Source organism: Heliconius melpomene, chromosome 10, assembly GCF_056956725.1.
Source record: "Heliconius melpomene rosina isolate 202511_hmr_F chromosome 10, ASM5695672v1, whole genome shotgun sequence".
In the NCBI taxonomy this organism is placed as follows: domain Eukaryota; kingdom Metazoa; phylum Arthropoda; class Insecta; order Lepidoptera; family Nymphalidae; genus Heliconius; species Heliconius melpomene.
In genome coordinates, this window is record NC_140398.1 from 17,947,648 (window position 1) to 17,963,818 (window position 16,171).

Sequence of the window (16,171 nt, forward strand, 5' to 3'; positions counted from 1 at the left end):
GTTAATTTCAACTTTGCTATTATATGATCTATGAAACTCTCTCGCCGATAAACTCTCGCTGCGTTGTGTTCCGCCACAGAACATGCAATTTTAAAGTTGGGAGGGAAGCGGAGGATACCATGTATTGTTTATTCTAATATAATATACAAGAAAAGCTATACTTTTAATACACATACAAAGGTGACATTACACCTTGCTGTCGTTTATATTTTGATCATCAAGAAAATGGTTTCGCGATTGAAATCGTATGTTTGTTTTATCTCTCTTTAAGAAACAATCGCACAATGGAACAAAAGAAATGATAATATCTGTATGCCACATGTCACTTTACAGATAAGACGTTATTTAAAAACAATTTACGTCGATAACAACTCAGGATGCCCATGTGGGCACGAGTTCGAATTCCCTTTATAGAGTCGAAATACGCGTTTTTTTGCTATAAAATGGCCATATTTTTTTCTAAGTAAATATAGTATACTAGCGGACGCGCGCAGCTTCGCTTACGTATTTAGGGGTGAATTCTAATAAACCATGAAACACATGTTCAATTAAATATTTTTAAGAGTCTAAATTTCAAATTTTATAAAAATCAGTGACGATTTAAGAATTTTTCCATACAAACTTTCAACCCCTTATTTACACCCTTATGGAAAGAATTCTAGAAAAGCATGAAACATGTGTTCAATTAAATACTTGTAAGAGTCTGAATTTCAAATTTTATAAGAATCGGAGCCGATTTAAATTTTTTTCCATAATAACTTCCAACCCCTATTTCACCCCTTTAGGGTTAAAATTTTTCAAAATCCCTTCTTAGTGGATGTCCAGATTACGAAAGTAAACATCTGTCCAAATTTCACGTTACTACCATTAGCGGTTACGGCTGTGCGTGCGTCTTACCTCAGTAGTCAGTACAGACATATATACAAGTCCTTTTATATATATAGATAATAAGTAAATATAATCTATATGTAGAGTATATGGTTTGAATTTCAACCGGATATCTCCAAGCGTTCCTGAGATAAAGGGTATTGACAGACAGACAGACGGACAACAGAGAGATCTTATTATTTTCTTTTTTCTAAAAGTACGAAACCCTAAAAAGCAACGTAAAATAAAAATTATAATTATGTTAAAATCACAATCCGTTCACTTTTATATGCAACTAGTGGACCCGGACGCGGCTACGCTTGCTTCAACTAAAAGAATATTTTCGCATCGGTCATACTCATACTGTGCCGCCCGAAGGCTAGGTCATTGCGAATCAGTGACATCTCCTTAATTATTAGAATGTTATACAGTAAACTATAATTTCAATCTAGATCAAATGCTAAAAGTGACTATTATATTTATTTTCATAAGGATGAATGTCAAAATGTCGCGGTAACGAACGCGGTCGCGTAGCGAAGACGGTTGTTATTAACATGGCAGTATAAATTGCATGTCAAATAAGAAAGTATATTAATATATTCGTATATATGTGTAATGTAATGTTATATAGCCTATAGCACTTATGAAGAATGCAGCTTTTATACAAAAGAAAAACATAGTAAATCGGGCCAGTAGATCCAGGGATCTTAGCGTTCAAACAAACAAACAAACAAACTCTTCCGCTTTATTATATTACTAGTGGATCCGGACACGGCTACGCCTGCTTGAACTATAAGAATATTTTCGCGTCGGTCATACTGTGCCGCCCGAAGGCTAGGTCATTTCAAATCAGTGACATCTCCTTAATTATTTATTAGAATGTTATACAGTAAACTATAATTTCAATCTAGATAAAATGCTAAAAGTGACTATTATATTTATTTTCATAAGGATGAATATCAAAACGTCGCGGTAACGGTCGCGTAGCGACGCGACGGTTGTTATTAACATGGCAGAATAAATTGCATGTCAAATTAGAAAGTACTTTAAAATATATTAGTTTATATGTGTAATGTAATGTTATATAGCCTATAGCACTTCTGAAGAATACAGCTTTCATACAAAACAAAAACAAAGTAAATCGGACCAGTAGATCCAGAGATCTTAGCGTTCAAACAAACAAACAAACAAACAAACAAACAAACAAACTCTTCCGCTTTATTATATTAGTATAGAAGTATAGATAGTATAGATAAAAGTAAACCTATAGCTAAAAGGAAAACTTTTAAATAGAACTGTAACCAATAGTTACAGCAAGCTTCTCACCATCACTATTATATATTCTACTTGTTCTGTGGCTTCATCCCCGTGGTCAATGGTAGTATAACCTTCCTCGATTAATGGGCTATCTAACTTAAAACAAACTTGTAGTTGTCGAGATTAGCGCGGCCAACCAAACACACTGTCACGCGGGCGATGGGCGGACAGCTTCGTCTGATATGATTGGGTGCATTACGAATAACAGTTCTAATTGTTTATTCAACATGAGTGAATCAGAGGCATCGTAGCGCAATGGAACAGTCCTGAACTGACCTGACCTGACCTGACCTGACTATAAATATGAATGTGTGACGCGACGTTGAGCTCCGTGTCTCTATACAATATTACAATTATGGTTCAAAATAAGAGATTTAAAAAAAAAAGAGATGATTAAATAAATAATAATGTTATATGAAAATTACGAGAGATGACTTTAAGGAAATTATAAAATGTACAAAATGCATAACGAGCCGTAGCTGCGTAACAGTGAAAACGGTCAAAGTGTGATTCATTTGGAATGTGGTGGTGGTCTGATGAAATTCTCAAAAACTGAGTAATATAATACGATTTCTCGAACCTATTAATTCTTTTTAAATTCTATGCTACGTTTACATATTGCCAGGTAAGTAGGTAGAGAGATACCCATTTTTCAACTAATTAAGTCCTACCAAAGGAGCCCTGTAAAATTTAAACGGGTCTCGACTATTAATTCTAAGAAACTATTAAAATTAATATGAAACTTCCAAGCACTGATAAGTTTAAGAGGCACAAACGACTAAAATTTAAAACAACAGGCATATATAACCCAATTTCATTATTTGATAGCTTAAATCATTATAATTCATTAAATTAATAACTGTGGCAAGCACAAGTGCAATCAAGAGTATATATTTAATTTAAGTCTGCTAACGAACCACCTATGTGAAGCACACGAGGCAAAAACAATACACCACTTGTATGACAAGGAAAACTGTGTCATCATTAATTTAAAAGGAATATTTACAACATTAATGTTATTTTATAATTGAAATATATATTACATTTAACTTAAAAATAGAATAAGTTTTTAAAACATCCTGTTGTGATTGCTAAGAATCTTACTCGCAATAGTTGTGAGTTCGATGTCCAATTTAAGTAAATATTTATATTCAACACGTAGGTAGCACCTAGCCTTTGTAATTTTATATATTCACTAGATCCTCCATCCAAGATCCTAACATCGATAGGACCACCAGGGCAGTACGCTCTTTAAAAAAAATAGATAAGATCTGAAATCAGTTCATAAATGACGGAAAACTCGATTAACATACATAAAAAAATATAGGCGTCGAATATAGAATCTCCTTCTTTGTTGAAGTCGGTGATATCTGATAACAATATAAAAATGCGTAAACAATTTAGTTTAACAATAAATTCTTTACATATCACTTATAAAGGCGAAAAGCGTATTTAACAAAAGCTACTATGTAGCTCTAAGCCCCACAATCTTACCCGTATGGCCGTTCGTTGGAACTCATTCTATCAGACCGCCTCTTCTTGCACGTATTACAATCGATGGTGGGCGCGTCACCCTCCCACACGCCGCCCTCCCAGAACACGAGCCTACCCTCCTCGTCCATGAGGGATCATCAGCATCATCATCATCTGGTCATCTTGTTACATGACCTTTACACCATATAAATAGCTCCAGAAGAGTACAGACCCAAATAAATTTAGGAGACAAATAGTGCATTCCCTCGTATATTTATATCAGATTCACAAATTAGATACATTGAACACTACTCAAAGTTAGCCAACTCTTCAAGCACTTGCTCTATATTATTCATAAATTTGTAAACTTCCATGTATTATTAATATAACATTTCCAATGAGTAAATATGCATCACAAATGTATATTCCAATATTTTTCCAATCGACGTTTATTTTGAGTTTACGTAAGAGCACACGACCGTTGCAAACATTCAAAACAGATTCAAAAAGAGTAATCCCAAAATAAACGCGTATCCTTTCCAAGTCATAATAACCGGTCCGCTCTTCACGCCGTCTCTCAATAGACTGTACAATTTTGTAAATACAGGTACATAATAACCTTAAAAATAATCCGTTTGGTTGAATGGGCTAATCTCGGAAGGTGGTTTCTTCAAATCGAAAAATATTTTTTGTAAGGATAGTCAACTTATGACATTCATAAATAAAGAAAAGATAAAACAGCCGTAATAAACTGAATACATATCAATCGTCAGTAAGGTCAGTTAGGTCAGTCATTCTCCAAACTGTAAAACACAATTCCAACATTGTTTAATATTATTTTAACTGTTGGCTGTGACGATCGCGATGGGAGACGGAGACGCGTGGGCGGCGGTAAATAATACAGCGTGTTGGTCCGTATCTATAAATATCTATGTACATGCATACTACTGTATAGTACATACCGACACTGTGACCTTTTTATTGGTATCTCTGTTGATACCCCCACTGTGCCGGGATTGACCTAGTCTAGAATGCGTAGATTGCGACGTTAGTCATTCGATTTAAATATACCTATGTGATAAAGCTAGAAATAAGTCGAATTTATTTTATTATTCATTTAATATTACTGTTTACTTTTTATGCCCTCGTAACGCAGCGTCTGACTGTAAACATCATGGTTGTGAGTTCTATTCACAGATGTGGAACAGAGTGCGTCAACACCAAGTTCCCTCCCCCCCTACCTAGCTACATGCTGGGTACAGGGAGAAATCGAAGTGATAAATAATCGTAAAAATCTTTGGAATTAAAGTCGCGAGAGTGTTCAACCTACAACCATCGTTTAATTGTGCACGCGCCTGCTACGCCACGGTGGCGTATTAAATAGAACTTAAATATGCTGCGTCGGAAATACCGTAAAAGATCCCTTTGTAAATAACGTAAGTAAAGACTATAGAGCTCAGACGAGGGAACACCATGTGAACTTTCAAATGGCCTTTATAGCGAGAAGTTATAAATAGTATTTAAGCATAGAGAAATACACAGAGTGCAGATACAATAGCGAGGATGTCACAGTGAGAATGAAGAAAACCATACTCGGGTGATTTGAGAAGATGAAGTGAGTGAAGACGGGTGATGATAGAGAGAGAGTGACGGAAGAATGGCAAAAAATGTATGAAGTAAGAGCGGGGGTAAGAGAGGCAGAGGGTGGCCTTAATCTAATTGATTGATTTCTCGATATATGGCGTTTCGAGCGTGCCAGTTGAGCACAATTCATTTCGCCAATGTCACGTTGTATGGAAAACACACGAAGGAAATTGACGGCCTTAATCTATAATAGACATTCTGTCCATCTGTCAAGAAAACACGATGTTATGTTGACGCATCCGTATTTCCGCTGGCGATATTTTTGCAAGCAATCTAACGTGCGTTGAACTTATTTTGAGTATATTTATTTAGCACCTGTACTAAGAAGCAAATATACATAGATCTGTTGTATTCATTAATTACGTATTAATTTATATATTTTGAGCAATTTACGATGAATATCGTCTCAATTCAACTACCACTCGAGTGGGACAGCGGTGCAGTGCCTGACTGTAAAAGCGACGATCGTGGGTTCGATTCCCGCTCGGGGGAATTAACTATTGATCACCTCGCTCTAGTAACAAGACAAAATACAAAGCAAGTTTCGGAATTTTCGATGTATTGATATAAAAAACAACAAATTTCGGCACATAATATGTATTTCTAAAGCCGAAGGAGAGCAATCTACAGGCACAGACAGTAGACGGGTCACGCTAGAGCGACGACCCAGAATCTGGGAGGCGCGATCGCGCTGGCCCACGCTTTTCACTGACAGACCGAGCTTTATCAGAGACAAAGGTGTTTACCACCTGGTTTTAGCAAAACGTGGGTGATATTTTTGCTAAGCTTTCTAATGTTTGGAACATTGCTAAAAGCTTTTGAACATTTGTAGATAAATGTGTTGTTTGCACAACAGCGAGATAGTTACCGGACCCACAACAACACACAACCGGATTTCAACCCCAACTCGGGAGAATGAGTTATTTTTTATATTTCTTCGCTCTAGCACAAAGGCAAAAACCAGGCGTTAAGATTCGCCACTCAAAACGCAATGCCTCGAAAAATTCGGCGGAAAGTAGGGAACAGAATGTCTTAACACTAGGTTCCCTACGCTTATAAGAAAAAAATATCGCGGTTAGAATTTTTTTCGAACGTAATGGGACGCCCCACCTCTCGTTTGATATACAGGAATTGATGAAGTGCAGACCAAATGACGTCATCACACCCTAAGAACTCATCCGGAAGCACTATTTCTACGACAGTCCCATTAAGCAGGTCACGATGGCCTCTACTTCTCGCAACTATAATAGTCGCGTCCGCATGAATCATTTAGTATTTGTATTGAATACCATTGAACAATGCTGTTGGATACACTAAAAAGGATCGACATGATCGATAAGTCGTCGCGTTAATATATGCGAGTCACTAAATTTAATTGCGTATAACTTAGACATCATTTAACGATTTTTGTGTTTATTGCAAGGAAGACATACCTAACTGTCGAAGAAATATCTGTAGTGAAATATATACAATTGATAAAATTCTTCCGTTACGGACAGACAATGCACAGACGAGACTGCTGGATTCAAAGTTAAACATTTGGCATATAGGTAAGCCAAGGAATGCAAGAAACCATACTAAAAGTCCACGCAAACAAAGTTGCGAGCAACAACTAGTGTAATATAAACGAATAAAGAACGATAAAATTAAAAAGGATTACTTATCAAAAATCAATATTAAACTTAAAACATAAGAAGATTCGTGAAAAAGTATTATGTAACTGTATATTTTATGTTACCACTCGATCCAAAAAATGTGCCTTTAAGGATTGTTTGTACTGTATCGCTGTATAAGGTACATAGCAAGGCCGGCAGAGGCAACCTGAGACCCTAGTGCTAAGACACTCCGTTTCCTTTAAGACACTTCCGTTCCCTACTTTCCGCTGAATTCTGGATACATTGCCTGTTGGGTGGCGGAACTGGACGTTACACTTTTGCCTCGATGGCAGAGCGAAGACATGAAAACCTTAAATAGTTAATTTTCTCGAGTGGTAATCAAACCCACAACCGGTAGCGTCGACGACATCCTTTAAATAGGTAAACCTACTCGTGTGTTATAGTAATTTGATCTTGAATGAGTAACGCTTAGTTGCGTCTGTTTCTGCACCTGACGATTACTTAAACATTTACATGACGTTAAAATATATGATTACAGACTGGTTTCTTTAAAAAGGTAGATATGTTTTACCATTTATAAAGGTAGGTAAAGGCTCACGTAACAGGGTAACTGTGAGCATGGTGATAAAACACTTCCGCCAAATTCTTGACGCATTGCGTAGTGAGTAGCAGATCTGAACGCCGGGTTTTTGCCACAATTCAATTTGAATATCTTACAATACGACAATATATAGGACTTGCAATATGAATTAGAAAACAAAAACGTGACGTGAATATAAGAAAGCGGGCAGAATTGGTTACCATTATAAAACGCTTCTACAATAAACAAAATGTAATTTTTTAAACAAAATATAAAAATGCCGCAAGGAACCAACATTTAGAGACAATCACTATGCAAGTAGATACCTATACGGCATCATGCAGCGTACATCTGATGAATACCAAATATTAACCCATCAAATATTAGACCATCCCTCATTGCGTCTGTTGTAGTGCTTATATGTTTTAGTGTGGTACAAAGAAAACATCATACCTGCTTAATATAATAAATGTGAACGTAAGTTTGTTTGTAACGGGAACGCGTATTCCCTTCAAAACTACTCAACTGCTTATTATGAAACTCTGTACACATTCTAAGTGTCACAGGTCCAATAAGAGACATTTCCTACATATGATGATCTCCTACATATACTCGTATATATCCATACCTTTATTATAAATTCGAAAGTAACTCTGTCTGTCTGTCTGTCTGTCTGTCTGTCTGTCTGTCCTTTACGCAATCAGGGCCAAACCGCTAATTTAATTGTGATAAAATACTCATATAGAGATACTTGAGGGTCCCGGGATGAACATAGGATACTTTTTTTTTCTCATATTTGTAATATTTTCGATATATACCAAAATATTAAAATAATTAATTTGACAAGCAATTTATTCCGCCATGTTAATAACAATCGTCGCTACGCGTTGCTAAGCAACGGCTTGCAAAGTTTGCTGTTTTAAGAAAACGTCACCCAAAGTGAGTTTGCTTAATGCATATATGACGCGCGCCGATATAGATTTGTATACATTAACAAAAATTTGATGATTTCTATAATTTGATATTCATCCTTATGAAAATAAATATAATAGTCACTTTTAACATTTCATCTTGATGGAAATTATAGTTTACTGTATAACATTCTAATAAATAATTAAGATGTCACTGATTCCAAATGACCTAGCCTACGAGTGGTATAGTATGACCGACGCGAACGGGCAGACTTTGATGATTTTGTAAATTTTTATATATTTTCGAATTACTATTATTTTTTATGTAATTATTTGCTGCTTATAATTAATTTATCTCAGTTCGGTTATCCATACCGATGTTATACACTTAAAATATCGTAATTTTAATCATTTGAGATTTTATTTAATATTGTTCGCAAAAATGAATAATTATTTAATATAGAAAAATGTTTACTACGCGCGCACGGCAAACTTTAGGTACTTTTTCTAAAATTAAGAATTTCCTTTAGTTACTTTTACTTCTTTTGTTTGTTCATTTCGGTTACTCAGATATTTTTTCAATAATAAATCTCCACTTATTATTTTTTTTTAACTTATTTTAATTATTTAGGCTTATATTTTCGCGGGCGTAGCCGCGTCCGGGCCCACTAGTATATATATATATATATATCTTTCATGTAAATAATCTGACTTTTCTATGCCTCTGTTATGTACAGAGATTGTATTTGTACTATTAATAATTCGACCCAGTAGTTCCTGAAATTAGCGCGCTCAACAGAAAAAAATAATCTTCAGCTCTTAGCATAGAAGCTTAGATACAGAAGTTTAGATATGAAAATATTCGTTTTTTATATGATTTTTACACTGTAATCTATACTTATAATAAAATCGTAAGAGGGTCGGTGTCTGTACTTGGAAGATATTTAAAAAAAAATTATTGGGAACCTTTATTAACCTAAAAGAACCCAAAACAATGATTTTTAAAATTTTTTATGTTTGTCTGTGCGTTTGTAAACGCTAATGTCAGAATCAGCTTAACCGATTTAGATGCGGTTTTCACTATTGGATTCTGGCAAGCTCCCAAAAACATATAGGGTTTATTATATTACAATCGGTTCATAAATAAAAAAGTTATGTCAATTTAAAGTATTTAGTTCGACAAATTTGCTAATTGCCGTAACAGTTATTTTATACAACTGTTTTACTAAATTGACTGAATCTTTAGTTTACAATTTCTTTATTAATATTTCTATTTCAAGCGGGCGTAGCCCCGCACGGGCCCACCTGTAATAATAATATAATTGGTTCCGCTATTCAAAATTTCATATATATATTTTTTACTTTTTTGCGTTTACATTAAAACTGACATCTTGAAAACCACTTGTTAGTACTAGTTAAATAAAAAAAAACCATGAGAATTCTCCATTCATAAGTAGACCACAGAGGTAAATAATCTTGATAACAGACACAAAAAATCAAAACAATGCTTCACGGTTGGTTTCTTCACGCGGGAATTTTGCGGTTACATTCCTTATAAATTGTATACCATGCACCGCAAGCTTCTTAAGAATAACTTATTTTAGCATGTTTTAATATGTATTTACTTAGAAATAGGTTCATTCCTCCGAAAATAATTCCCGTACATCATTGTGACGCAGTGGAAACGCTTCTGATTGAAAATGATGGGTGTGTGATTTAATGACACCACAGCATAGCCCTCAACGAGATAAACACTGAAACCGAGATTAGCGCATTCAAGCAAACAAGCTCTTCAGCTTTGTTATATTAGTAATAAAAGTATAAATTGGAATATTTCTTCACTTTCTCCTCTCCTCTTATTGCTTAAGAAAACGAGTTCTCGATAATGCATACGTTAGGAATGCAACAACACAACACTACTGCTTTCAGCGAATGACACGGAATGCCACGCTTTGATTTCGCTTACACAGTTCACTCACCCTGGAGCGAATCAATTTGCGATTTTAATGTTATTTTCTGTAGTTACAGCCGAAACTTTTGCAAATATGGTCTATAAACAAGTTTTATATTCTTTTGATAAACTTGATTTGAACTCGCCATTGTCGCCTTAAAGTTAAACTAAACTATTATCGTTTGAGCAACAGTATAGTCAAATTTAATTAAATTCTCTAATGAACAGAATATGGAGAATGATATAATATAGAAACAAAACATTTTAGCGTTCTGCAGTAGCAAACACTAAAAAGGTATAAAAATAAAACACCAACCAACATTTAAGTACCAATATATACAAATATTATAAATGAAAGAGATTGGTTGAACTCACTTAGAGAAACTTTTTAAACTGAAAAAATCTTTTATATTGGATGTATATTTAGTGAGGAAATCTATTGACTTATACTACATCTTGCTTTGATCAATGAGAATGAAGTAACATTGAAAAATGTTACACAAATAGAAGAACTTTGTAGCTTCCAAGAGTTGATGATGAAGATGATGTACAACAAGAGTTGCCCACATGTTTCACCTATGATCCTAATATACATTTATAATTATATATAATTAGGATTGAGGCTGTTGTGCCTCAGGGGCACAAGCATATATCTATAAACGAGAGTGATTGTAGGTTCAATCCCACTCGAGAAAATGAAATATTTAATATTTTCATTTTCCTTGCTCTGGGAACTAGACAAAGCGCGGTGAATATTATTTGCAATAATTGTGGGTTTGATATCCAATTGAAACAAAATGTATTTATAATCACATAGGCAAATGCTTATCAAAGTTGAAGATTTCACTCAATTTCATTTACATTAGGTCCAATAAGGATGCATATCCATTCATATAAGAAAAGATTGTTTAAATTCAATTTTTGATTAGCAATAATCAAGATCTCAACATTGTACAATCATTTTACTAAGTGGGAATTGAAATTATATAAACACTAGTGGGCCCGGACGCGGCTACGCCCGCGAAAATATAAACCTAAATAATTAAAATAAGTTAAAAAATAATAATAAGTGGAGATTTATTATTAGAAAAAATTTCTGAGTAATTGAAATGCACAAACAAAAGAAGTAAAAGTAACTAAAGGAAATTCTTAATATCAGAAAAAGTACCTAAAGTTTGCCGTGCGCGCGTACTCGGCATTTTTCTATATTAAATAATGATTAATTTTTGCGAACAATATTAAATAAAATCCCAATTGTTTAAATTTACGATATTTTAAGTGTATAACATCGGTATAGATAACTGAACTGAGATAAATTAATTATAAGCAGCAAATAATTACATAAAAAATAATAGTAATTCGAAAATATATAAAAAATTACAAAACCATCAAAGTCATCTGCCCGTTCGCGTCGGTCATACTCATACTATACCACTCGTAGGCTAGGTCATTTGGAATCAGTGACATCTTAATTATTTATTAGAATGTTATACAGTAAACTATAATTTCCATCTAGATGAAATGCTAAAAGTGACTATTATATTTATTTTCATAAGGATGAATATCAAATTATAGAAATCATCTAATTTTTGTAAATGTATACAAATCTATATCGGCGCGCGCCATGTATGCATTAAGCAAACTCACTTTGGGTGACGTTTTCTTAAAACAACAAACTTTGCAAGCCGTTGCTTAGCAACGCGATTGTTTTTAACATGGTGGAATAAATTGCATGTCAAATTAATTATTTTAATATATTAATATATATCGACAATATTACAAATATAAGAAAAAAAAGTACCCTATGTTCATCCCGGTACCCTCAAGTATCTCTATATGAGTATTTTATCACAATTAAATTAGCGGTTTGGGCCTGATTGCGTAAAAGACAGACAGACAGACAAACAAACAGAGAGACTTTCGAATTTATAATATAGGTATGGATTGTACAAGTGTACAATCATCAGACACTATATTATATTTATTAAACAAGCTACATTGATTCAAATAATAAAATATAAAATTATATTTATCACATATTACAATAAAATCACAGGATGCAATAATTATTCTGAGATAAGAAACAAATTTGTTCCCACACTCTCATATGTATTGGAAAAATTTATTGATATCTGTTACCATTTGTTTATGTATTTAAATGCTTATTTATTATCTATGTATATTGTTTTTTAGTCACTAGACTTTATTAAGAATAAATTTAAAATACATATTATATTAGCTACAGATTGTGATCTAACAGAAATAACTAATTATTGTGTATGACATACATTCTAAATATGGAAGTTTCCGCTGTATACCGGAATACAGGCAACTAGTCTGGATACAGAGGAAATCTTTAGACATATCTTTATATTTGTTTAGCCTATGTTTATATCTAAAACTTATGTTTACTTAAGCTAAATTTTTTGTGAAGCTCAATAAAGTTTATTATAACACTGACCAAAGGTACAATGCAATGTGGGTTATCGCTTTGAAATTATAGATATGATTTAATATAGCCTATTGCCTTCTTTAATAAATAAAGAATCAAATGCAAAAATAATTCTTTAAATTGAAAGAATATTTCCTGAGATTAGCACATTCAACCAAACAAACTATTCAGATTTATAATATTAGTATAGATGTAGAGATAGAGTAATTATAAATATTTACAATAAACTTTAGCCTGGAATGAAAAATTTACTTAGAACTGCTGCTTTTGGTAGATTGGTATAAACAAGTTATCAAATTATACAAGTGTCATTCCTCATCTTGTATTATTTCAACTAGTATATCAAATTTCTGTCTGATACTACTAGTATATAATTATAAAAATATATTTTAATTCTTAAAAATAAAATGAAATATCCAATATAAAAATAATATGGCATAACAACACACATATCAAAAATGGTTATAAAAGTACATACTTATACATGAAACTATTGTATTTCTGGTTAAACAATTTCATAATATATAATAAAACCTTCCTTAGTAAATATAAGTTTTTTTAAATAGTTTTTAAAATTTTTATACCTTTGTTTTACTGTTAACTCAAGTATCAAATATGAAGAATTAATGGTATGTCTAGGAAGTATGTGTTGTATAAATCTCTTTTTTATACAACACATATCCACACACACTAAAAGGATGTGGGAATATTTATTGCTTCACAGAGTTAAGGGCACATTAAGAATTAATATTTTAGGTAAGAAAACAAGTCAAATGTAAAAGTTCACATTTATGGTTTATGTATGGTTTTTATATAGCTTGGGTTTTTGTTTTTAATTTTTCGTGCAAATTTTCTATATTATAAATAAAAAAAATATACATATTTTTTTGATTTGATAATATGCCACTAAACTTTTAATATTTTGTAACATTTGGAATCTAAAAATTGTTATCTTTAAGCATATTCACAAAACTAGTATGATTATAAACAAAAAATATATCGCCTAAATATGCCATATAGCCATCTTAGTAATAAAATGTTATTCTATTTTATTAAAATGCTCAATATACAAAAATCTATTAACATTTTTCATATAGTTAATAGATAAGAAATTAATAGAATTTGTATTAATAACTGTTTGGCAAGGAGGATAAATACCTACTTATGGCAAACAATTACTAAGGAAAAAGAAATTTGAAATAGGTGTCATGTGTCAAATTTTGTTATTATTATATTGTTCTATTTTGCTACTACTACGTCAATTAACGCATTTTTAATTATTTTTGTACATATTCTTTAATATTCAGTGGTTAATATTTACAAATTATATAAAAATTGTGACATCAATAAAACTATTAATTTTTTCATTGTTATATTATATAAACAAAAGTATTCAATATTGTTGTAAAAGATATATTTTGTATTCAGGTAAAATACAACTTAACGAAATTTTAAAGACACTATTTAGTCATTTCAGAATATATAACGTGATAAGATTCTTACCTTTTCGAAGAATTCTCTGTCATGTTGGCGGCTTCAAAAATTTGTAGAGTATATACATAAACAATCAGTCATTATATACTAACAAGTAAGTTTTATAGTATTTTATCACTTCATTATAAAGTAAAGTTAATAAATACAAAATTTATATTGTATGCGATACAACGCATCGCATGAATCGCGTGTATTAATGTATCTGTCAAAATTCACAGACAATCATTCGCTGTCATATTATATGAGCGCATTACGTTTCGTTACATGGAATTAAATTTAATTGAAGCCATAAATTATTAAAAGAAAAATATTTTATTAAAAGAGCATATATTTTGTATGATAAATTTCTGTACAAAAGAGAAAAAATCCTATCACAATTCAGTTTTTAACTATTTTAGCGTTCACAAAATTAATAAGGTAAGATACGTATAACCGTATAAATCGTAGTGCTTATAAATTATTAAATTATTTTAAAATTATAGCGAAATATAAGCTTTTACTTGATTATTCATAGTTAATAAGTTGTAATAAAGTGAAACGAAATGTATTTTTGTTGGTTGCTATGGTAATCTCTCTTTGATAACAAACTCATGGCCAATGGCCGAGTTCAAAATTTCCGTGTTTACTGTCAGTCTGTCAATTTCTAATGCAGCCGCGAAACTATATTCTTTATTGATTAAACTTTAATAGTAACTAACTGATAAATGTTAGCGAACGTGGAGGCGTCTAGAAAAGATCTTAGAGATGTTTAAAAATACTTTTCAGTCTGGTTTTCTGTCAATCCTTTACAGCATAGGTAGTAAACCTTTGCAAATTTGGGACAAGAAAGTAAGAAATGGGCACATAAAGAGGATTACGGATAATGACATACAAAGCTTAGTGCTTGAAATAGTTGGGACCAATGTCAGCACAACTTACATTACGTGCCCAGCGGATCCTAAGAAGACTCTCGGTATCAAGCTACCGTTTTTGGTTATGATTATCAAAAATCTTAAAAAGTATTTTACATTTGAAGTTCAGGTATAAACTACGTTTAAAAGTAATTATAAATGTAACAAGTTTAAAAAACATAACCTAATTGTTTGTGTATTACATTAATACTGTAAGTTATTAAAATAATAAAAATGATTTTCAGGTCTTAGATGACAAAAACGTTCGAAGACGATTCCGCGCAAGCAATTATCAATCAACAACTAGAGTTAAACCTTTCATTTGCACAATGCCTATGCGTTTAGACGAAGGATGGAACCAAATTCAATTCAACCTAGCTGATTTTACAAGAAGGGCATATGGTACAAATTATGTGGAGACTTTGAGAGTGCAAATACATGCAAATTGTAGAATACGAAGAGTTTACTTCTCTGATAGATTATATTCAGAAGATGAGCTTCCAGCGGAATTCAAGTTGTTCTTACCTATTCAAAATAAGACTAAAGCAGCTGTCGCTACTTAATCATTTAAATTATATGTTAAACATAGTAAATGTATTTATAAGTCAACTATATTTTGTTTTTATGCTTATCACATTGACTTTATTGCCTACATTTGATAGATATTTTATATATTTGTACTTTGTGATGTTTCACACTAATAAATGCACATAATGTATCTTGTTTCTTTTACATAGGTAATTTATCTGTGAATATTATTAAATGTCCTACATGCTATAATATTTTACGGCACTGTACTAAAAAGTGTAAAAACTGTTGCATTGAAAGCGCCTACAAAGGAGAGAAAGAATGCAACTATAAAGTACACAAAAACATTTTTTATCTACACAGTATTGTTATATAAACTAAACATGTAAAAAGACAAAACTACATGTTCATGCAATGTTCTATATATTTTAGGTGGGAAGCAATCATA

General features: G+C 32.3%; 2 protein-coding genes across 4 annotated transcripts in view; one reads left to right on the forward strand and one right to left on the reverse strand.

Annotated features, from left to right (window-relative positions):
• Nucleotides 1–14,504, reverse strand: part of hpo (serine/threonine-protein kinase hippo) — a 30,782-nt gene extending 16,278 nt beyond the window's left edge. Inside the window, exon 1 of one of the 3 annotated variants that reach the window (XM_085191650.1) lies at nucleotides 14,315–14,504. In XM_085191650.1, coding sequence (XP_085047776.1) covers nucleotides 14,315–14,337 — 23 coding nt within the window. In that variant the 5' untranslated portion in view covers nucleotides 14,338–14,504. Of the gene's footprint in view, nucleotides 1–3,678; nucleotides 4,224–14,314 lie in introns of those variants that run through there. The other 2 variants (XM_085191647.1, XM_085191649.1) reach the window with 2 other exon arrangements.
• Nucleotides 14,505–14,870: 366 nt separating this feature from the next.
• Bug22 (cilia- and flagella-associated protein 20) lies at nucleotides 14,871–15,913 on the forward strand. The gene is made up of 2 exons (XM_085190950.1): nucleotides 14,871–15,325; nucleotides 15,441–15,913. Exons 1-2 carry the CDS (start codon nucleotides 15,050–15,052, stop codon nucleotides 15,756–15,758), a joined length of 594 nt encoding a protein of 197 aa, XP_085047076.1. The 5' UTR covers nucleotides 14,871–15,049; the 3' UTR covers nucleotides 15,759–15,913.
• Nucleotides 15,914–16,171: the final 258 nt, after the last annotated feature.